Here is a 23,771-nt window from a genome sequence, read left to right as displayed (position 1 = left end):
TAAAAAGACTGATCAGCTAAATACTCTATGGTAAGTGGTGGTTGTTGCATGAATATCCTGGGTGATTCTGCCAGAAAAAGGCAGGGCAGAAACTATGTGATCTAATCTCACTACTCTCAGGGGAACTGGGGAAGCCAACTTCTTGAAGACTTCATATGAACAAAAGCAATTGAAAATGTGTTCAGGGTACAACTCTTTTCCGGTGCACGTGCTTTCTTTCTCATGCCACCTTGGGCATTTTATACCCCACGTAAAAGAAACTGTCACTGCATAAAGGCACAATACATATGCAAGATGACTGATAAATTATATTTCTTATATTTTCAAATGCTTTACTTAATAGAAAGAATAAATGAGAGTGGACTTAATGTACATGTAAATCCAATTTAAAATGTTTAGATTGTGATCTATGAAATCAAGTTAAATACAGACTCTCCTCTGTGAACTAAACTCAAAAGTATATTTTTAGGGGTGAATTTGCACCGTCCTTACTCCAACTCATGCAACGTTTCAATGGTGTACCAACCATTTCCACCCAGAGGAGCAATTGCCTCGCCAGCTGACAAATGATGCGCACCCTTCTGCAGAAGTTTGTCTGCCACGTAAGGGATTTTAGCAGTTAAACTTTTTAATTTGTGTACATTTTGCTAAAGTTTTAACAATTGTCTTCAAACATGATGCTGTTTACTCTTTGTTCCTTATTGCCATCACTGTTTGTTTGTGTCACTGGTGGAAAACTTCCAGAAGCCGATGTGAAAATTGAGGTGATGCACAAACCTTTTCAGTGTCACCGAAAATCAAAGTATGGAGACATGCTTCTTGTTCATTACGAGGGATTCCTGGAGAGCAATGGCACTATGTTCCATTCCAGGTAAAAGACGTTAACATTCGGTATTTCTTTCTGTATTACTACACTTAGTTCAGATGAAATTACTCAGATTTGTGAAATCTGATTAACTGTTTAAATGTACAGATTTATGGAAATAATATGCCACAATCTACTCAAAACGCAGAGATTTATTCAGCTGTTATCAAATTTCTGTGTTCTTGACTTTAAACTCTTGTTGATCATTTGATCCCTGGCAGCCGCAAACATGGGGACAGAAATCCAGTCTGGTTCACTCTTGGGATCCGAGAGGTGCTTAAAGGTTGGGACAAGGGCCTGCAGAATATGTGTGCTGGAGAGCGCAGGAAGCTGACTGTCCCTCCATCACTGGGATACGGAAAGGAAGGTCAAGGTATTACAGATTCAGTCGCTTAGCTAATAAATCATCTCTGCGTAACCTAATCTCAGTATAGTTCCTGCTTTTCTGTAAGGGCCTCAGAGGGTTTATTAGAGAACATTGGTGAACAAACAGCATGAAGACCGAGGGTTAGGTTATAAAATAATATCTGAAACTTTTTACATCTCATGCAGTACTGTCTAATCATGTATCCCCTGAAATAGAGTATGGCACAGCTGCAAACCTAACAAGACTCCTGTCAAACTAAACAGGCAAACAACCAAGCTGTACACTTACTAGGCACTAAGAAAGCTATTGTAGAGAGAAAGGCATTGGAGGATCCATATTATATTTTTGGTTTACATGTAAAACACTATGTTTGGTAGAAAACTAATAGCGCATTAACACTCTGAACACACCACTCCCAAGGTGGTAGCATCATCATGCTTTTCTTCAGTAGATGTAGGGTAGCTGGTCAGAAGGTAAGGTAGTTTCATTTATATAGCATATTTTCAGCAACAAGGCAATTCAAAGTGCTTGATGGGAAGAAGGATGGAGCTAAATACAGGGATTTGCTCAAAGAAAATCTGTTAAGAGGCTGCAAAAGACCTGAGACTGGGACAGAAGTTCAAGTTTTTCAGTAGAACATCAGTTCATCCAGTGCTACAAGAGAATGGCTTAGATCAGGGGTGGGCAACTCCAGGCCTGGAGGGCCGGTCTCCTGCAACTTTTAGATGTATCTCCACTTCAACACGCCTGAGTCAAATAATGAGGTCATTAGCAGGACTCTGGAGAACCTGACTGCACTGAGGAGGCGATTCAGCTGTTGGATTCAAGTGTGTTGGACCAGAGAGACGTCAAAGAGTTGCAGGACACCGACCCTCGAGGACCAGGATTGCCCACCCCTAGCTTAGATCAAAGCCTATTAATGTGCTAAAATGGCCCAGTTCAAATCCAAACCTAATTTCGATTAAGATTCTGTCAAGACTTGAAAACGTCTGTTTACAGAGGTTTTAGAGACATAAGATAATGTGTAATGGTTCTTACATTTGACAATCATTCTCTACTTGGTGTTGGTTTGTCACATCAAATTATAATAAAACACATGGAGGTGTTTGGCTGTAATGTTACAATACATGAAAAACTGAAGGAGTCGATGTTTTTGCCTGAGCAAAAACCTTGTTTGTTTACAGGTAAAATTCCTCCAAGCAGCACCTTGATATTTGACATTGAGCTCATGGAGATCCAAAATGGTCCCAGGTCCCACGACTCTTTCCGGGACATGGATCTTAACGACGACTGGAAACTCTCCAGACAGGAGGTGTGTCTTTTTGACTGTCCCTTTCTGTGTCAAGACCAAACGACGTTATTAGAAACTATCTTCTAATTTCTTTTCATATTTTCAGGTGAAGCATTTCTTGAAGAAGGAATTTGAGAAACATGGTTACTCGCCCAATGACACACATCATGAAGTGATGGTTGATGACATCTTCAAAAATGAGGATGAGGACAAAGACGGTTTTATATCAGTTAGGGAATTCACCTCCATACATGATGAACTCTGAATGACGGATTCAACTTTTAAATTAGTTTTTTTTTTTGTAGATCATCTTTGAAACTTATATAAATTGATGTTTTAAACAAAGACTTTCATAATTTTAAAACTACATTTGACCAATATTGTCTGATGTTTTGTTTTATGTTTTTTTTTTTATTTTGACATAGAAGTTTTATGTTTTATATTCATTTGCACATTTCATAACTTATTTCCCTTGGACACACATATAAATGTCATAGTTCTTGTTGCTTTAAGATGATTAAACAATTTTTGATGAAATAAACTAGTTTTTTCAAAGATTTATTTTAGTAACTTGTCCCAGTCTGTAATGATGCAGGATAACTGGTCGCTTCTGTGCATATTTACCACTAGAGGGCACTCTTGCCTTTTATTTTTACAAACTCTTTCATCTCTTTAAATCCTCCCCAACTGTAAAAAATGCACAATCCCCCACAGTAGCTGACTGACCTATATATTTTTTCTTCAAATTGAGAGTAAAGTCACGTAAAGCATCACTTGTTATCGGAACCATATATTATGCATGTTGGAGTAATGGGAGTTGAAGATGTTTGAAATTTTATTTGGTTTCAATCTCCATGTTATAGATTATATTTCCTCATGTACTACTTTGATACATTTCAATTTAAACTTTTAAAACACAAAATGCATATTTGAACCGCTTGCAAAATAAAGACTTTCAACATTAATTGACTGATGCACCAGAGTCTGGAGATATAGTGGAAATGCACAGGATCCAAGCTGCTTGAGGTTTATGAAAACAGGTATGCAACATTTATATATTTGTTAGAACTACCCATATGTGATGGCAGTATAATATGAAGTAGATAATCTTTGAAAAAATTTGGCTCCTCTGTCTTCTCCCCATGCACCTGCTGTCCTCTCAATAAATACATCGCTTGATCAGGAACAGCAAATCAAAACCTGGAGGACGGTCTTACTTTCACCCTTTCAACTTGCTCTCTGCTACGCTACAACCAACACAACAACAGGACCTGCCATGAATGCTCAGCCTAGTTCCATCGATGACAGTGCATAAACAGTTTTCCTGTAACGGTACGTTGTTTTCCACTTGTAATGCATTTAGCAGCACATACACTAGCTCGATTGACAGCACAAAGACACTCCTCCTGGCTCTGATTATTGTTTTTGACTTGCTGCAGTGCTGACCGCCTCCATATCATGCTGCACTGAGGTGGAAATGCATGCAAACTTTGATCATTTGATCATGTATTGAGTGCATTAGACTGTAGAGTACATGGACAGACTTTCAGTGGGTTAACTTTTCTGTTTAAAAGAAAATCTTTTGAAGTTGCTTTTAATGTGATAGAATTTTCAAGAAACAGAATTTTTGGGCTTTCATTAGCTGTAAGACAATCAACAAATTGAACGAAAATATAAAATGCATCACTGTATATGTAATGGATCTATGTAATACCTGAGTTTAATGTAAAGAACTGAATTACCGAATGCATTTTTTGATGAAATTCTAATTTATTGAAATGCCTTTCTATCGATTGCCTTCAAATTATGTATTGAATGGCATATCATTATCAAAGTGGTTCACAGGCTTGCTCCTGACCCCAAGCTTGCGGCAGCTCTCGCTGTAGCTCCAAAGCAACTGCAGAGTGTAAATAACATGGCCACTAAGCAGAGGCTGTTTAACATGTGGACTAAATGTGACTTACGGCTCGAGGCTCAGTCAGGGGACTAGTCAAATCAGCAACAAGAAGCAGACTGTTTGTTTCTCAGATCAAAGGAACCATTGAAGCATGGTACTGCTAACAGCTTCGCTCCAGTCGTCCTCTTTTCCTTTTTTAAATTATTTTAAACATGGAAAGCTTTGGCTGATCATTAGCTGAATACAGCTGAATAAGAAATCTGATTTTGCAAACATAAACCAACTTCAGGAGTTGGGGGATGATGCAATGGAGGAGAGAAAGGGAGCAATCTATTTTAAAGCCACAATGGTGGTTCAGCTATTAACTTATTTCTTAAGCAAAAAAATCCTAACTTCTGCATTTAGAAAAATAACGACTTCCCTATTTTCATGAAGGCTGGTTCTTTCAATACATTAAGTTAAATATAAAGATATGAGGAAATGATTGTATCATTGTTTTTGCAATACTGCATATCTAAAAAAAACCCCCAGATGACAGCTGACGTGCATGAGCAACACTCAACAGCCTCAGAGTTCAGATAGAGACGTGCCTTTAAGTAGCAGGACAGGATGTGACTGTGGTGCACCTCTCTCACAAAGAGCACTACTGTTTCTTTTATGACTCCTTTTCCTCGTTCCTGGAGTTTATTTGGCTTCTGGCAAAATTCAACCCTTCTCACCACATGCGTGCAGGTAGAGCTGGCTCAGTGGGAAAATAAAGAAGGAAGTAAAAATGGTAAACACACTGGATTTTGTTCATGGTCCTAAACCCCCCCCACAGGAGTTGAAATCTAGTTTAGACACGTCTTCAACTTGTCAGTCTACTTCAAACTCAAGTTTTACCTTCTTTAATAAAACATCATTTCATAAATTACATTTGAATTGCAACTGTCACAAAAATACATTTTGATAAAATGGATCTGTAGAAAGGATTCAACAATCACATTAAACCAAGTGATAAAGGAACATGCTTGGCACAGGCGTCACTTTGGGCCCTCGTGTGGTGGTTGTGGTCGTCATCGAGCGATGTTACTGGCTTAAAATAACAAAATGTATATTTAAAAAAAACACCACTTTACTCGAACAAATCCCCAGTAATAGTCTGCACACTCAAACTTTGCAACACTACCAACCAAAATGTGCACATAGGAGTCTGGCACATGTGTTGCACCCTTCAAGAGACACAATGTCATCATATCCGCATAAATGATGGATCCTGAAACTGTCTGCCTTCTTCTGATGTGTCATTTCTGATTTGACCCTTCTGCAGGTCCACCAACAAGCATTTCCAAGAACTTGTATATATAAACTATGGAGCACGAAAATCTTTACAAAATAAATCTTTACAATTGATGCAAAAAAAGTGCTTTATGAATGTCTTGTTTCTTTCTTTTTTTTTAAGTACACAAGTTAAGTCTGACTCTATCTACATTGTACCATTCCAGTGTTCCCACAAAATGCAGGTGAGCATAAATTTGGCTGACCTGCAAGGTTCAGATTAAACAGCACCAGGCCTTCTTCAATTTGGATCCACACTAGTCCTACAGTGTCCTCTGCACCTTTTGCCTCCACCCTTTGTAAAGATGTTAAAGAGCCTTAAAATAACTTCACTTTGAAAATCCTACCTTTAATTTGAGTAGACTTACTCAGCCTAGTCTGCCATCCATTTTACTACCCCAAACTGTTACTATAAAATAAATGTCACCTAACCATTTTTGAAACTGTGACGTAAAAGGCTGGATGTGGATCCAAGTTTCGTCACAGTGAGGCAAAGAAAGAAACCAACTCTTGAGGAAGAGTAAGAGCTGTTCTATTTTCAGAATGGGGTTGTGAAGAATATTGAAATCAGGGGAGCCAATAAATGTGGTCCTGGTAATTTTGGGAAGAATAGTTAAGTCTTAATAGCAAGATTCGTTTATTTTAAGACATCTTTAAAAGGAGGTTGGGGCAATAAGTGTGGAGGGTGCTGTATATCACATGGTGCTCTCATCCTGACTGATCTACACCAGGTAGCAACAGCCTTTAAGATATAAACTTAGGGAACAAATAACGTAAACAAAAAAAAAAAGAAAATACATAACTATTGCCTCATGTAAAAAAATGGTGCTCTTGGCTGAGTTTGCAAACCCCAAACTTACAGGAACAACAAAACCAACTAAATCCATCATGCCAAAAAATTAAATAAAATAAAATACAAAGCGTTTCATATGCGGTTTGATCGCAAACATTTCAGAGTATCACTTTAATACAGTTGGCTTGACTTTCCTCTTTGACAGAATAAATAATTGTTCATCGCCTCCAATTCTGAAGCCCTTTGCCCTCAAAATAAGACATCTTCATGTTCGATCATGAGCTGCACCACCAGTTTCTGCTGCCTCATGTCATTCAGGGTTGTCAACGCGTTCTGCTCCGGAGGCTGCATAAGAGTCGGGCCGAAGACAATTCCCAGGTTCTCTGCATTCATTAGGTTGTACTTTTCGAATGTTGTTACCCTGAAAGATACATCAAAATGACAGAGAGAGATTTTAATGTTGAAAGGTTTTATTTCCGGGTTGATTCTCCACATACTGACGTCTTTTCAGTATTTCCAATGCTATTACCGTACAAGTAGACTTTCAATTTGAGTAACATGTTTTTTTATACGTATATATAATTTGCAAATGAACCATAAACTAGAGCATAAAGCAACGAAAAGACCATATCTTTTACCTCCAAAATTATTTGTACCCATTGCAAAGAGAGAATCAGTGAGAATATTTTAAATTCTATCCCTTCTATATCTAATTTGAAAGTGTTTGTGCTGCTCTAAAGCATCCTACTTAACTAGATTAATTGGGAACAGGATTCTTTTTTTGTTTTGTTTTGCAGCGCAGCAAGTAATAAAAACCAGCTCTCTGCAGCTGGCATGGGGCAACCTTTGGTTAAAAAGGCAGCTGTGCATTGTGGAGCTCAGGCTTTGCTAAAACAGGCTGTGTTTTAGCGTGACGGTGACCCAAAACACACAGCTAATGTGGGGAATAAATAGTGAGCCAACAGAAATATAAACTTTTTCAAGTGGAACAGCAAGTGTCTTGACTTGAATCTTATGGATAATCTGTGAAGGGAGCTAAACATCAGGGTGACGTTGTATTCAGAAGGGTATGAATGTATGGCAATGGCATGGCAATTATTTGTTAAAATTGTAATAAAAATAAAGAATTTTTTTTTTTTTGATAAAATTGTATTCTTATATTATCTCATGTGAGACCGATGATGTGGCGCTTCCAATCAAACAGCAACCTCTTTGTTCACAAAAAATAACCTTTATGGACCTTTTTGAGTTTAACTGCACATGCCATCGCTAATCTCTAAACATGGACAACAAGCATAATTTTGACAATCAGCATGCAATGCAAAAACAAAATGTATGTACGTAAATAAAAATAAATTTACAAATTTTACAATACAACAAAAAAAATATGTATATACAGTATGTATAAAATATGTATATACAGTATGTTAAGCTTACAGCAGGAAATGTCTCTGAGGCAAATTGTGGTATTGCAATGATAACAGATGTGACTGTTTTAACACATGAACTAACCTTTTGAGGTGAGCCATCAGGTAACGTAAGGTTTCATAGTGTGCCGGGGGAAGCTGTAGCAATTCCTCATGTATCGCCTCCAGTCTGGATTCAGCATTTGGAAGTTCTGAAGGAGCCAAACGATGAGTATCAAAGCGCTGTCAGGCAGCACCGGCACAGAAATAGCATGGAAATACCATGGAGAGGATCTCTTACTTGCAGCTTGAATAAATTTGGAGTACAAGTCAAATGTAATGACTGGAATGGGAAGGTCTCTCAAGTAGAGCTTCAAAGCACCAGCAATTATGTTGATGTCTGCATAGGCACTGGCACTGATATCCGCCTTCTCACCATCTGTTGTCAAGAAGCAAACAGTGCATGCAGAGGGATCAAAGGCTGAATTTGGTACAAATGAAAAATGAATGTTCCTGTTTAAACCACATAATATCAGAAAGAGTTATTTTGTGCAGAACTTGCTGCTGAACACGCCTCTTATTTAAAGTGGAAACCCTGAGACATAAAATGTTACAGAGTTCTTGAGGCAAAGGAATTTATGATCAACAAACCTCGGTCAAAAGCAAGTCGAACATCCTCAACGTGCTCTGAGAAGCCAGATACTCTGTACAGACCCTCAGATTTCATACCTGCAAGAGATGATTTATAGATGGATCTCAGTCACTACTGTGAATTCTCCCAGAAAATGTTATTGCAACACAAGGATCAATGAGGTTTATTTTTATTTCAAGTAAGTACATTTAAATTTTGTAGTGCCTTTTGAGGAAAAAATAATCTAATGACACACCCAACAAAATAACAGAATAGAAAGAAAGATGAAATATGTACAATTGAGCCACAATGCAATCAAATACAATTAAATAATACAATTTGGATTTCTAAAAAAAATACCAGACTAAACAAACCCTTTTTCGAAGTTCACTTCTTGAAACGTGAATTAAACCCACAGAACATAAATGAAAGAGATCCCTAGCATACAGTGAAGGTGATTACAACTGCAAAAGCTTTAACACCTTTAGTTTTTAGCCATGATTTAGAAACAGAAAACAACACTTATTCAGTTAATCCTGGAAACCTAGTGGTGACATAAGGCCAAAGAGGACCAGAAATGTCTGAAGTAGTAGCATCCCACTGCAGAACCTACTACTGTATTCTTTATAGTACAACTTACAGATGTGACATAGCAGCACCTGGACAATTAATCTTTAATGGCAACAGCCATACGAGACACTGAACAATCTCAAAATACGGTGTGAGGAAAGCACAAAAAAGGAATATTTACGTCTAAGAACAAAACTTAATTCTTAAAATGACAAATATTATTTTAAATTAGATTCCGCAACATAATTACTTCTCAATGTTACACAAGAAGCAAACATATTCTGAGTTGTACCAAATTTATTTACAATTAGCATTTATTGTTGGTAGTTGAATATCATCTCAATGACAGGAGATATCACTGAATGATCTTAAAAGGAAGCAAATAAAGCACAAATTAAAAAAGGGCCAAAGAGTACAACTCTGAGTAAAAACATTTAGTCTGAAGTTTGATTTAACAATTACTTTTAAGTGATAGAAAAAAAGAAGAAAATATGTGCCAGAGCTGAAGCAGAAACATCTGGTCAACCTTTTAATATCTTAAACCTAGAGTCACTTCTGTGGATTATCCCATAATCCTGCTCAATACATAGATTTCAGTAGTTCAGCTATTAAGTGACAGTTAAGAAAGAGATCTATACATGCTAAGAGCAGCTTAATGTAAAGTAAATTTTTATGAAGAGGGTAATTAGCAGCATTTTTAAATGGTGGTCAAATAAGTACTGGATCATTGCTCAAAGGATTTAAAGAGTTGCCTTGGCACATACCTCTGAGTTCTATCTCTCGAATGCACATATCCACCACCATGGGTCTTGTGGTGTTATGAGCTTTGACAAGGGTGGTGAGATCACAGCTGTACACTTTCTTAATTCTGCGCAGGTCCGGCTGGCAGTCACTGGGAACCAGTTTGGAGCACTGTTTGTGTACATTCAGGCCACAGTCTAGAAGGAGGAAAAAAAAGAGAGATAAATGCAAAGAGAAAGAGAGAGAGAAAGAGAAACAGAGATAAGCCTCTAGCAGATAGCACAATCTTTGCACTAAGCTTAAAGACAGCAGTTTGAAAAGCTTTCCCAGAGCCAGTGATAAACTGCGCTGTCAGACATCGCAGCTGCAGCTAAGCTGTCCCAGTATGCTGCGCCAAAGGTAGATAATAGCGGATATAACAGCATGGGGGGGGGAGTGTTCTTGTTGTAGTTTTAGTCACATTGAGCCTTTTAGACAGCTGAGAGTGAGAGAGCTGCGGCTGCTTGAGTTACAGAAGGTAAAGATGGGTGTTTGCCTAAAATCGCTCATCACAAAAAGGCTCAAAGAGGTCCCTGCTGGATTTCTAACCACAGAAAGACCGAGGCAGGAGAAAAGAAGCAAAAATAAAGGCTGGTCAGAGAGTGAGAGAGAAGAAAGAAGTTTCTCCTGTTTCCCACGACACATGAAGTGTCTGATGATGCTCGTGTTTGCTTCAGGCTTATCAGAGTGGAAAATATTGCAACAACAAACGATCTGTTGGGTAGAGGGCAACCAAGGCCACCGGTGTAGTTTAAAGACAGTGTCCTGGCAATGAAGAAATCTCATGACCTCTGACAAGCCATTATCTCCAATATAAAACCAATCACTTGGTTCTGCTGCTATATTTAAAATGATAAGATGAGAAGCCTGCATTTTTTGCTAGTTGAGAAATTGAAAGCCTGCAAGCCTTAGTAGCTCTTTGAACCTTTTACAGATGCGTCATAAAGTTTCCTCATTATCTTCATGGAAATCACAGGGCAATGTTGTAACAAAAGTGACCTAGTACAGATATATTTTGAGATTTCTATGTATCAGTAGCATCAGAACACACTATGCTTTAGGAAGAGATACAAGTCTGAGACTGAATATCACGATAAGGCTTTGTTTTTTTTTTTTAGTTTTCAAGCTTCCTGAAAAGTCATATGCACAGTTCAATTTGTGGAAAATATCACAATTTAATATGGCAGAAAGAACATAAACATTATAAATTCATAATTTCAACAGAGAAATCAAAAACTACACGTTTACCTTTTTTGTTTTTTTTCTTTAAAGATACTGAAATGGAAAAGTTGCACAGGAGTAACTATTCTGTGTAAAAAAACATTACCATAAAAAGTATTAAACCTGGTTAATGGTCATCATTTTGGTCCTGGTACATGTCAGTTTCTTTTTGCTGATTTAGATGATCACTTTAAATGTTCACTGAATCTCTTTTTGTTGCTTTTTACCATGTTGTTTAAATGCTGCTAATATTGTTTCTTTCAAGACTGAGATACGCAGTGATCTTTATAATAATGGGTAACAATGTCTAAAAATAATTTGCTTTTTTTTCTTGAGAGTAAGTTAAAGAGAGAGCTAGAGTCAGAGAAATAATGACTGCATCTAAATAAGAGCAAATAGCATGAGCAGCAGAACTAACAAGAGCAACTCTCTTCAGTGCTGAAGTTGTTGCTGAAGGAAAATACTCAAAGTTACTTATCTTTATCAGTGATGTGTTTAAAATAAAGCCAGATGAAGCATAGAAATGTAAGAAGCGCTCAAAATGAAAACTATTTCATAAACTCGTCTAAGAAACAATCCGGTTGCAACAGGGAGGAAGACAAAACAGAAAATGAATGCTACAGTATATGGAGTACAGAGTTGATCTGTGTTGTTCTTTTGACTTTCTGTATGTCCATCATGGAGCAAGCAGAATGTGGAAATCTTAGCAATAATATCAAAATGTTAATGTAAGGCTCTATAATGTCTACAGAAGACACGCTGAGGTTGTTATTTTATCTAATCCTGCTAATTGCTGATAGAACATTCTAAAGTCTGTTTATAAATATAAATACTATAAAACTATTTTACCAGTTACTTCTCTGCTGAGCAGTAAGTAAGTAAAGACCACTTATCACTAGACAGCTAGAAAAAATATTTTAAATGTTGCTATAATCTCCAATTATAGTTCTAAAAGAGAATTTTGAATTGCCCCAAAAGAAACCGTTTTATTCAGACAGGTGCATCAGGAATCAGCACTTTCACGGCTCACTTGAAAGTAGATTTTTACAGAGAAAAAAACTACACAAAAAAGTTTAAGAAAAACTATTAAAAAATTATAAATGACACATCCAAGAAAGGCCAGTGTTATCTACAGACATAACATTCAGTAATCCCACATTCATGTGTCTTAACATTACACAGCTTGAATGGTGCAGAATATATTTACCTGAGCAACGGACACCCTGGGCAATGAGGCCCCACATGAAGTTGGCACAGTACTCGCACCAGTGTGGCCCACGGAAGGTATGTACCTGTGGTCAGAAATTTCATTATGTTACTCAGTGACCAGTTTAAACTGGGGGCCTTCCTCTCTGACATGGTAGACTGTTAACCCAAACCACACCGGATGGAACCCCTCACTGAATGGGAGCATATGTGTATGCATGAGGCAGATTAAAGGATTTATTACAATGCGTCTGGCATCTGCTGCTGGGCAATTGGATACATGCAGGCAAGCGCAGGGGCAGGCCCGAAAGTCAAAATAACAGATGTACACCCTCCCTGCACACTTAGATCACAGATAAGATCATGAAAGGAGCCACAGGCAGCCCCACATGCACACCCACACACAGACACCCACACACACATTGAATAGGTATCGGTGACCTAAGGAGTGCAGAGGTGCAAAAAGCATGTGGCAGGTGATGTGTGGAAGATGGCTTCAAAGGAGAAGTGAACAAAAAGGTGGCAGTCATTATAAACTGTTAGTAAGTGAAACCACAGATAAAGTAATGTGTAAATGTTAAAGCACCAAAGGCAAAGTATCCTGTTATTGTCTTCACAGAAAAAAAGTGCAGCCCTTCAACACTCTCCATATGTTGTCACCAAATCAGAACTATGAACCAAAAATGTCTCTAAAAGCTTTCAAATCAATGTTAACCAATGTTTTCTGCTGTTAATGGGTTGTAGTGCATCCATTAGTTCCCCTCTGTGCATATGAGTGTCAGCTGGTTGGGTTCTCATGAAAATAGCTGCAGATACATACTGGAGTCTGTGACAGGACAGGCAAATGTCCAGCAAAAACATGAACAGCGGATCCCAGATGTGTACACACAACCCAGTATAACATTTAAAAAACTGAGACCATGATAAATAATTTCTAATGTCCATATTTAATGTGACATACAGTACAGACCAAAAGTTTGGACACACTTTCTCATTGAATTCAATGAGAAGGTGTGTCCAAACTTTTGGTCTGTACTGTATATCCAACAAATAATATAAAAAGTCAAATAAACAGGGTAAAATAACTTTGTTCCTTAAACCTAAAAGTTTGTTGAAATATAAAACGTTTGCCATCAAGTCTTCTTGATTTCAAACTTGCTATCAGTTAAATTTGATGGAGCTGAAATAAACTTCATCTGTCCTAGAAAGATTTTCAAAACCCTTAATCATTAGCGTTATGAATGATTTGACATTTTCTTTAGCTGGAGTCATTTTTTGCAGAGAGGTTACAAACAACACCATACCCACTGTAAAACATGGTGGTGGCAGCATGATGCTGGATGAAGGATACTTCTTCAAAAAGAATTTGTTTTTAATGAACTACTGGGCAAAATCGTCAGCAGTTCAAAATACCAGTGAGTTTTGACTCCAAACCTTCTGATGTTTGTTGAAAGCTATTTTTTCAGCACCGCTGTTAGTCTGGTCATACATCCAAATCAGCATCAAGATTTGTTGACATCATCAGAGGAAAAGTGATGTTTTGGAAAAGCCATGGCCAGAGTGGTGTACTTGAATCTATAATATCGGGTCACTTCAAAGCGTCTGTGCACAAAGAAATGTCCTCGCAATTTGACAATTTGAGAACTTTTGCAAGGTAAAACGAATCGACATTATCAAGGTTAAGATGTGGCATGCTGACAAACCGATGATAAAGAGGCTGAGTGCACATGTAAAAACACAATTATTGCACAATTTTTCATGTTTGATTGTCAGTTGAATTGTACCAGATATATTCACATAAAAAAAACAACTTAATAATGAAAATTTATTTTTAACAGGTTTTAAAAGTCACTATGTATCCGCAGGATTTGTTCCCCAAAATTTTTTAAATGTTGTTAAATTAAGTCTTTATTGTTTATGTAGTAAAAAAGTTAAGTATTAGAATTAGAAATTATAAATAACTTAAGCAAATAAAAAATGTCCTTTTTTATCACAGAAACTGCTGCTTACCTTGAAGTTGTGAATCTTTTCATAGGAGCTCAGCTTCTCAGGCGTGTCTTTCAAGGCACTCCGTCGCACCACAGGTGAGGAGATCTGTGGACAGGAGGCCAGCAGTTTAATAGGTTTCCACAGCAGATTTCCCTTGCACCCAATCTTGACTCCCAGAGCCAACGCCAGCAGTTCTTGACGCTTCCTCTCCTGTCTTTTAGCCATGCGAGCAATCAGCTCCCCTTGTAAGCCCCCTCTGCTTGCTTCAGCCTCCATGCTTGACTGCTCTGGGTCCAGGAGACTGTCCAAGTCTTCTTAGGGGAGCCCTGGAAGAGGGGGGTGCGAGTGCTGTGCAGCAGATGCTGCCCAGCACACAGATATAAGTACACCCCACTCTGCTCTGAACAGGAAGAGCTACTGATGACAGTTAGCGCCGGAGTTGACTCTGCATTTGGTCGGAGCCCAGTGGCAGCAGAGAGCAAGACGAGCAGGAGGAACAGGATTGGAAGTGGGCGGCCTAAGGGCAGGAGCGTGCCTCAGACAATGGGTCTCATTCACACGCCCAGAAAGGGGAGAGAGAAAGGAGAGAGAACAGCGTCCGGGATGGATAAGAGATGTCAAGAGTGAGGTGCTGTCAGGATCGCTTCACACAGCTCAACAGTTCTCTAAAGAAGGATCAACAGTTCAGACCCAACTCCCACGCCCCGCTTTTTAGGACAGAGCTCTTTCCCATTAGAGGACTGCCTTCCGGCCACACTCCACCTCACTTAGCTGGAGTTAGTACTCTATTCGCAGGGGTTCTCAGTCAGCGCAGGGTCGCTTCTAAATGGGTCACTTTGGTTGCTCGAAGACAGATACCAGTTTATTCAAAGCTGGGTTCTTGTAACAAAAACAGACCTTGACCTCCAGCTATGTCTGTCTGCTGGTGGAATTCCCCACACTGCTGTCCAGACAAGATCTCTGACTGCAGATTGCTCCTGCCTGTCATGGTCTGCTGTCTGACAGAACCTACACTTCCATACAATTAACTCAGATTGGAAAGGGATTACAGCCATAATCCTTGCACACGGAATAATCCAGTAGTACCCAAATCCAAGGAAAAGCCCAATTGGAAGCTTATTTGCATGTCTCCAGGCATGTAGAGGTTTTTTTTTTCTCCAGTGGGGGGATTGTTGCCATGCTTATGGTTCATTTGTCCATGTAAGCACTTCCATTCGAAACACAAGCACCACGAATACACATCCTCTAAGGGAGGTTTTCCATAATTAAAATAAAAATGGACAAATAAATTTGTTGGTGGAAGCTTTTTAGTGAATACAGAATAAGTAAGAATTACTAGGTTACAATAACAGCACTCCTCATTGTGTATTCTGTTACTGAGTGAAGATGACCCAAAGACAATTTGCCAGTGAGGCATTTAAGAGGAGGACTGAGACACAAGATGCTATTTAAAAGGAAACCGTAGTTTCCCTGACTTGACAAGACATGTAGGCAGAGAGAGAGAGAGAGAGAGAGAGAGAGATTGGCAGATTAATGAAAAAGTCAACATTACACAGTAAAGTTTGTCACAATTGGATTTGACAAAGTTGGCAGTCATTTGGACATGTCAGAGTTGAGATATGAATCTACATTCTGTGGGAAAACACATGGAGACATTTGGTTTAGAGATGCTTGCCATGCAAATCGCTAATGTAGGATGGTGAACACAGTTTAATATACCAGCTATGTAATGCTTTCATCTATAGAAGGTCTCATAATAAAATGGTGACTAGAAGCTAGGTTTGATGCATCTCCAGTTTAGAAGGATTTTAATGCAAAACATTTGAAAACAACCCAAATGAAATAGAAACTAATAGATTAAGCACATAGACTAAATGATCATGTTTTTAATTTAGAAATTTTGTCTTGAATTATCAAAAGATCAACCATGTTCTTCTTTATAAAATGTACTAGTCAGTCTAGAATTAATAATAACTATCACCCAATCTCCCAATTGTCTTCTTTGTCCAAAATATTTGGACTTTCAATTAAAAAACATAATTATTTTTACTCCATTTTTGACCCAAATACCATCTGGCTTTCAACCTACCCATAAAGCTGTTGACCTAGTTTTAAATAACGGAGTTTAAACTTTAAGCAATACTTTGCTTAAAGTATCTTTATACATTTCTTTATACATTTATAAATTTCTTTAAGCATTTGACACTATTGGCCACTTGCTTCACCTACAGTAGGAAAGATTCTGTAATATGGTTCACAAATTACCTCTTTTGTAGATTACAGGAAATACCTGATAGTTTTTCTAAATATTTGGGCACCTGGATCGATGAAAAAGCATCCTTTGAAACCCATAGTTAATGTTTACGTGACATGAAGGCAAAACAGTGGGTGTCTCAGAAACACACCTCAAATGCACTTCCTAACTGTGTGACATCATGTGAAAATTAAAATATTATTGTGAACCTCGACAATTCTGGTTCACTCCCGATTAGAAAATACAGATGCTTCAAGGTTCCACAATCATTAGTTTAAACAATAATATTGAAATATTAACAAAGATAAACTTTCAGCAAAAAGAACAATGCAATTTCTGATGAACTGAGATGAAGCTGGTCTGGTGCACATCTACCCCAAAAAACCGACAACACAAAAGTATATATATTTATATATATATTTATATATATATGAGGTGAGAAAACACTTGGAGAGGTAGAAATCATTACTTCAAAAACATTTAAAGTCAAATTTCAGTTTGTAAATGCACACAGGCAAAAACTAAATAATGATTAAACATTATGATAATGAAACATTACAGTAAATGTGCCTTTACTATAAAGTAAAGTAGCAGAAATGTACCTCATGCTTGCTGTTCAGTAGAGGCGCAGCAGCATCATGTTGTGAGAGTGTTTTGGCTGCCGTGGGGGACTTTTTAAAACAGATGAAACTATGATCAAAGACGATTCAGTAGAAACCTGAAGAACCATGTCAAGACATGAAACAGGAAGTTAAAAATGGGGGCACAAATGGGTCTTCGAAATGGGCAGTGACTCTGAATACTTCCAATTGGTAACAAAGGGACTGAAGGACAACAGAATCCGAGTTTTGGAGTAGCCATCACAAAGCTGTGATCTCCATCCCATGGAAAAATTGTAGGCAGAGGTGGAAAGGTGTGTTCAAGCACGGCTTAGTGAAACCTGTTCTGTAAAGATGAATAAAATTCCAGTGAATTACTGTGAGAAACTTGTTGAAGGATTTAAATCTCGGGTCTTATGTTTCTTTATGAAGAAAGTATTCTTAGTAATGAACTTAAAGTCATTCTACAAAACAAACCCACATATTTATGAAAACAAAAACCAAATACCTGTTCTTACTCATGAGATACTTTACAGGTTCTTAAAAAAGCATGATGTCATCCTCATGATATTTAGCTGTCATGCTTGTTTTGTTTTTTTTTTGTAATCTGTATTAACAAAATGTTTAATATAAAAACCATGAAAGCACTGAAAATGAAGATGTTTCCTCAATGGGCTTACTGAGGATTAAACAAAAGTAAATGAATGAAAGACTTTCATGCACCAGTTAGTTCCTTTTGTTTGACGGGCACACACAAACTGACCCATAGCCGCAAGAATGACAGGACAGGTGAAGAAATTTGTCTCTGTAGTTGACATTCTTAAACATGCCACACCAGGCAATTCCTCTCCAAAGTTATGTCTGTGGAGACAGATGAGGAATAGGCAGCTCTGAGATATTTCAGCCTTGAGAAGAGGGAGGAAGGGTGTGGGGAGGGAGACGAGGCCTGGTCCCCTTTTGTCTGCGGGCAGATGGCGACTTGTCTCTTAAAGAAGAGCTTGGACAAAAAAGGACACAAAAGGTGGTCCACACAACAAACTCGGCTTTCTTTCCAGTGGCAGCACTCTTTTATTCCAGCGAGGCTTTGTGAGAGCACAGCTGAGTAGACCCAGTGGGGAACAGCACAGTCAGACAGCAGTACAAAAAAGGCTTTAACAGCAACAAAATGACAAAAAATGGCTATACTGTGAGGACGGTAGTAAAGAGAAAATAAGATGAAATTGAGACTTTTGTCCATGTTGGGAACATTGCAAACTGATCTATTTTTCTGATGTCTAAGGCTGAAATAAATAACCACTTATAAAAGCCTGGAAGAGTGCATTTAACTGTGGAAATTGAGGAGTATTTTTAACATTTTACAACTTAAACATCAGGCGAGAACAGGTAATTATCCCAAACTAACAAGATAATTTCTTCAATGGTATTTAAGGTTTAGCCTTTTGAGAGCCACACCAGTGTGGCAAGTGTCATGACCACTGAAAGGCATGAAACTCAAGAGGCTGATCTAGTCAAACGCACCTTTTAACCTCCTGCCAGCCTTTTAATTACACGAGCATTTACAGTTGCAGCATTATATAGACATCAACTTGACCCCAAGTAAACAGATTTTGACTTTACAGTGAAACTACTATGTCTGTAGGGCCTCCGGGCGTGTCTGAGTAAATGGTAAACATCGAGTTCAAAAAGCCACCACAGATGCAGGCAGTAAGCCCCGGGTTTCTCCAATCTTTAAGAAGACAGAGAACAGATTTTCTGTTTGTGAGTCACAAGCAGACTGATAAAGTCTAACATCAACACAGCTGTCACTGAATTTGAATCCTAAAGTGTAAAAGCTGGCATGAAGAAGATACTGTCAGTTTTACAGACAGCGTGACAACTAACAATTTGACATTTAAAAAGACCCACGTTTATTTCCAGTGTGGGAGATTACTGGAGAACAGAATCTATAAAGTTAAAAAATATATTAAGTAAAGCATAAATGTTGCCTCTAAGAAAGCACCGGAGGTTTGAACATGTTAGAGCAGTGGTTTTAGCCACTAGCTCACTAGATTAATGCTTTTATTTTACTTGAAGTAGGAATCACTGAGAGCCTGGGAATAATGACACACCCAGCTTAAAAGGTTATGACACATTTTGTAAAGTGAGATTCTGTGACGTTATTATCAGTAATAGCTATGTAACCTATATCAGACAGATGTCGTTGTGCATTGAGATTGTATCCTCAGAGTGTTGAAAGAATAATCAAAATTTGTTAAAATGTTGAGTATGTGGAAGATTAAAAACTAAATTAAAGAAAAAACAGAATCCACAAGAGGCAGGCAGATCTCAGATGCAAACTAGTGGGTGGGTGACTAAGTGGTGCATTGAAGCTGTTAAGAATGGACTTAAAGGTTGAAACCGAATGATACATACACACATATCCAGGGAAAGAATGACACTGAAGGGAGGACAATCTGCAAACCAGAAGAAGTCAACAGCCCAACAAAATAATTAATCAGCATCAACCAAAAGGTGACAAAGAAACTCCAAAAAAAGAACATGAAAGCAGGAAGGTTAGTAGCACACAGTCCTCAAAGAGATATACATTTTAAAATGAAAAAGGAACTGAAGTTTATAGTTCAAAAAACAGAATTAAACCAGAATGTAAAAGTTTAAAAAGAATCCAAAAGCAACCCAAAACAATTTAAAGTGTAATTTAATTTTTTTTAAAAAGGGAACTTATAGTGTAATGTGACTTGTACATGTTTGTTTTCCCCTTCATAACATATATTTTTTAAAACAAGACTTATATTCCAGTTTGGCTTATTTTCCAGAAAATACAGTAATTTCTGGAGATTACTAAAACAGATCAGTTGATGTTTTTTGACCCACTGTGGGCTCCCCTACATTTAAAGTTATTTGATTTTAAAAGTTATACAATTTATCTAAAAGCATCCTTATGTATCTAAATTCCAACTTCAGTAAATTAATTACAGACTGGCTGATTGTTTTTAAGATATAAAAAAAATGTGATTTAGTTTTCTGAAAACAAATCAGAATTATTAGTAACCAGTTTTACTAATAATGTTCTCATCAATTCTGTTTTATTTTTATAGCTCACTGCAGAAGTCATCTCAAGGCCTTCTGCAGAGAGAACAAGAAAATATGAGAAACTAAATATAATATAACCTTAATCCAATCCAAATCATTCAACAATAAGTAAAACAGTTATGATCTAATTTATTGCAGTGTGTCCCAGAAAGATAGTCAAAAATATCCTGTTACAATTCAGTTAAAATTCGTAGTATTGATAAACCGTCAAAAACTTCTCTTTGAATCAGTCCCTCTCAATAAGAAGAGACATCCATCAGAACCAGACTCTGTATTAATGCAGCTCCAACTACTGTTGATGAAGGCTGTCGTCTGTAATCGATTGTAATCGAGTGTATAACAAAATACGAGCTGGACAAAAAAAATCCCCAAAGCAATCAGTCAAAACTGAGAGTTACATCAAAGACATGGTGCAGGACAAAAAAAAAAAAAAAAGGACAAGGCCAAGAAAACACAAGCATCTGTCAGTGACGAGACCAAGCCATCAATCTCTTAGGACTACAAAGACCAGAAGAGACAGTTTAAGACTGCCACCTAGTGGAGGGACATTTCCTTTCTACAAAAGGAACAGGCTTATTTCTTGTTGATAAATCATTCACAGTCTCCGACCAGCCAGAGAGCCAAAGGAGAACAATGTGAGACGTGTCTCACTTCAAACCATGGTGTCTGATATAGATGGCAGAGAGAGCAAAGTCCCAGTCCCCTCGGTCATCATTACCTTTCAGTGTGAGCAACGAAGCATGGCAGCAGTGAACACACCCAAAGGCTGTAAGGATAATGTACGTCTCAGTCACAGGGCAGACCGACCCCTCAGAAAAAAAACAAAACCTCACCATTCTACTGTAATGGCAGAAGTGTGTTAGCCAGATCAAAATCAGTGTGTCAAACTATGTCTTGAGAAAAATAAATACAAGAAAAAGACTTTGCATTAAATGAACCACCCAAAAAATACATGAATGAAATACATACACTACCTAGCTGAGGTAGTCATATTCCTCTGCCGCTTTAGCCTCTTTATAACCAAAAACTTCATTGTATTTTACTGGGATTTCATGTAATAAAACCAACACAAGGTTGAAGTGGAAGAAAACGCATGAATGATATTCAAAGTTTTTAGATTATAAAAATCTGAAAAGTGTGAGGTGATATGTTTTCACTCAGACTGAAAGAAAAGCAGCTATCAACATCAATATTCAAGTGTGACCAATTATTATCAGTGTGGTTTAGATATGAATTTTCATCAGGTCAAACTTGACATTGTAGCTCTGGCTGGGACAATTTTCATCTAGGATTGCCTTGTATTTAACTCCATCCATCTTTCTACTAATTTTGACCCAGCTTCTCTGCTAGTACAAAAGAAGAATATTAGGAATATTAGAAATATATTAGTGTTGGGATGGTGCATTTAAGGTAACATGTAGTGTTAGTGTTGTGTCACAGACTGGATTTTGCACATAGGTCTAAAGGTTAAGCTCAGGTCAGTTTTATGTATTATTTTCTTTCCACAAAGTAATTATGTGTTACTTTGTGTTGAAGTATTGCATGAAGTGCCAATAAAATACATTCATGTTAGTGGTTTTCAGGTGAAGTCATGTGTAACTGTTCAAGGGAATTAAATACCTTTGCAAGGTACTATACTGATTACTTGAACTGGGCTCTGTGGTGGTCTGGCGATCCATTTCAGATCTTCACCACCCTTCATTAGACTGACAGCTGGGAAAGGCTCCAGAAACCTGCTGCCTTCAGTAGGATATTGTAAATATGTAAAGAATTGGCAGATAGATACAATCATTTAAAATAAATCATATAATACTTTGCATTTTGAAAAGCTAGCTTCTCATGAATATTTGCATCTTGAGCTTTTCACCCAGTTAAACATTATTTCACAGTATAAATTGTGCAACAGATTAAAAAAACTGGTGAAACTGTTTCAAGGCGCTTGTCAGATTAATATTCTACTAGTGCTGACTTGTCATAGATTAAAGGAGTTTTTCTGTCTCTCTCTCTATGTAATCACACTAGCTCCATTATGCTGAGATTGGGGCTTTGTGTGAATCTGCACAATCTACTGAGAGACTCCTTGTTCTTTGGTGCTGAAGATAGGGTCTACTTTAAATAAAGATGTGAGTCATCTCTGTAAAAGCAGAGTGTAATAGTTCTGAAGCTAGACCACTGCTGAGAATATACGTCTTTATGTGACATGAACAGCTATCAAACTCACCCTGTCATCACTCTGGAAGGTGACCCTGCGAGGCTCCGTGCGTCCACGGCTCAGCCTGTGCACCATTTTGTCTTTGAGCAGCGACGTGTAGCCAAGGTGCTCATAGATCGGGTTGGTGGTCATTTTGGCGATGTACTCCGCTGCCTTGGTCTCAATGTAAAGGGTGATGAGGGCATCTGTCACCAAGTCATGGACGGACTCAAACCTCTTCTCTCCGACAAAGTGCTTCCCGTCATAAAACAACCTGTAGTTGAGGGTCTGGTGTCCAAAGCTGGATGGAAATTCACAAACAGGTGAACAGGTGGTATAAAAGTTGAGCAGAAAGCTGATGGTTGAGTCAATCGTTTTTGTTACTGGTTTTGTGGAGATGTTGGTACCTTAAGGCCAAGGTGTGAGTCCCTGGCTGTCTTTGGCTCTCCCTGATGAGGTACGCACCCTCTTTGTCTGCCAGCAGCTCATCTGCATATTCTCGAGATATCATCCCATGAAATCTATTCAATAAACAAAAGCAGCTTTTTTGTTATCAACAACGTAAAATATTTACATGTAAAAGTGAGAAAAAAAATCATATGCCCACTTACATAACAATTACTATCTGATAAAGGCTTTAAATGATATAGAAAAGCATTTATATCTTAAAAAAACATACAAAGACAGAATACAATTAAGTTAAACTCACTCTCTGCCATAGTACTTGGGTCTGCTCTCCATCTGTAAACCAGAGGAAGAAATATTGGCTGCAGCAGTGTGATATGAAAGCTCAAATTAATAGCTCTGCAAATTGTTCCTTAAAGCCCGCATGAAAGATAAAGGACTTTACACCACAGGCCAGATTATCTCCATCTGGGCCCCTGCGTCTGTTCACAGCTAGCAAACCATAAAGCTCAATCACAAAGTAGGGGGAGATAAATTAGAGGCCGCACAGGAAAACAGCAGGTAAAAGATGACCAGCTGGAAAGAAATTAATATAAGGCATGTTAGAATAACACATCAGGGTATAAAAGGTGTCTGGAGCACAGATATATGACTAAATGTATTTTTTTTTCTTCATCACTATATTTTCTGGTCTTCACAACACTGTCAAGGTGAAGCGATCTGAGTGAAAGTACACTGAAAGATATATATTTTTTAATCACCCGGAAATTCCCTCTACAGAGCCGGTAGTGGCGACGCTCTAAGGACTTCTTATAATGTAAAACATAATTTTGTATTGAATTACCAGCCTGCCACTAATCTCACACAACCAGCCTTAGAGCTTTTACTCTGCTCATCAA

At 37.9% G+C, this 23,771-nt stretch overlaps 2 protein-coding genes across 2 annotated transcripts in view; one reads left to right on the top strand and one right to left on the bottom strand.

The window, feature by feature from the left end:
- The first annotated feature begins 561 nt into the window (after window positions 1–561).
- fkbp14 (FKBP prolyl isomerase 14) lies at window positions 562–3,488 on the top strand. The gene is made up of 4 exons (XM_032558454.1): window positions 562–871; window positions 1,087–1,238; window positions 2,417–2,544; window positions 2,630–3,488. Exons 1-4 carry the CDS (start codon window positions 675–677, stop codon window positions 2,786–2,788), a joined length of 636 nt encoding a protein of 211 aa, XP_032414345.1. The 5' UTR covers window positions 562–674; the 3' UTR covers window positions 2,789–3,488.
- Window positions 3,489–5,291: 1,803 nt separating this feature from the next.
- chn2 (chimerin 2) overlaps window positions 5,292–23,771 on the bottom strand; it is a 38,597-nt gene continuing 20,117 nt past the window's right edge. Inside the window, exons 4-13 of the mRNA XM_032558453.1 lie at window positions 23,177–23,208; window positions 22,875–22,988; window positions 22,498–22,768; window positions 14,355–14,438; window positions 12,346–12,430; window positions 9,902–10,075; window positions 8,588–8,665; window positions 8,238–8,375; window positions 8,043–8,148; window positions 5,292–6,951 (exon numbers count right to left, since the gene is read on the bottom strand). Coding sequence (XP_032414344.1) covers window positions 6,780–6,951; window positions 8,043–8,148; window positions 8,238–8,375; window positions 8,588–8,665; window positions 9,902–10,075; window positions 12,346–12,430; window positions 14,355–14,438; window positions 22,498–22,768; window positions 22,875–22,988; window positions 23,177–23,208 — 1,254 coding nt within the window. The 3' untranslated portion in view covers window positions 5,292–6,779. The remainder of the gene's footprint in view (window positions 6,952–8,042; window positions 8,149–8,237; window positions 8,376–8,587; window positions 8,666–9,901; window positions 10,076–12,345; window positions 12,431–14,354; window positions 14,439–22,497; window positions 22,769–22,874; window positions 22,989–23,176; window positions 23,209–23,771) is intronic.

Source organism: Xiphophorus hellerii, chromosome 3, assembly GCF_003331165.1.
Source record: "Xiphophorus hellerii strain 12219 chromosome 3, Xiphophorus_hellerii-4.1, whole genome shotgun sequence".
Taxonomy (NCBI): domain Eukaryota; kingdom Metazoa; phylum Chordata; class Actinopteri; order Cyprinodontiformes; family Poeciliidae; genus Xiphophorus; species Xiphophorus hellerii.
This window is presented reverse-complemented; position numbering and strand designations above follow the sequence as displayed.

Excerpts from the sequence above, each read along its gene's own strand:
- fkbp14 (XM_032558454.1), top strand. The coding sequence starts at position 675 with ATGATGCTGTTTACTCTTTGTTCCTTATTGCCATCACTGTTTGTTTGT. Across the intron at positions 1,239-2,416 it reads ATACGGAAAGGAAGGTCAAG|GTAAAATTCCTCCAAGCAGC; the intron begins GTATTACAGATT and ends GTTTGTTTACAG. Across the intron at positions 2,545-2,629 it reads GGAAACTCTCCAGACAGGAG|GTGAAGCATTTCTTGAAGAA; the intron begins GTGTGTCTTTTT and ends TCATATTTTCAG.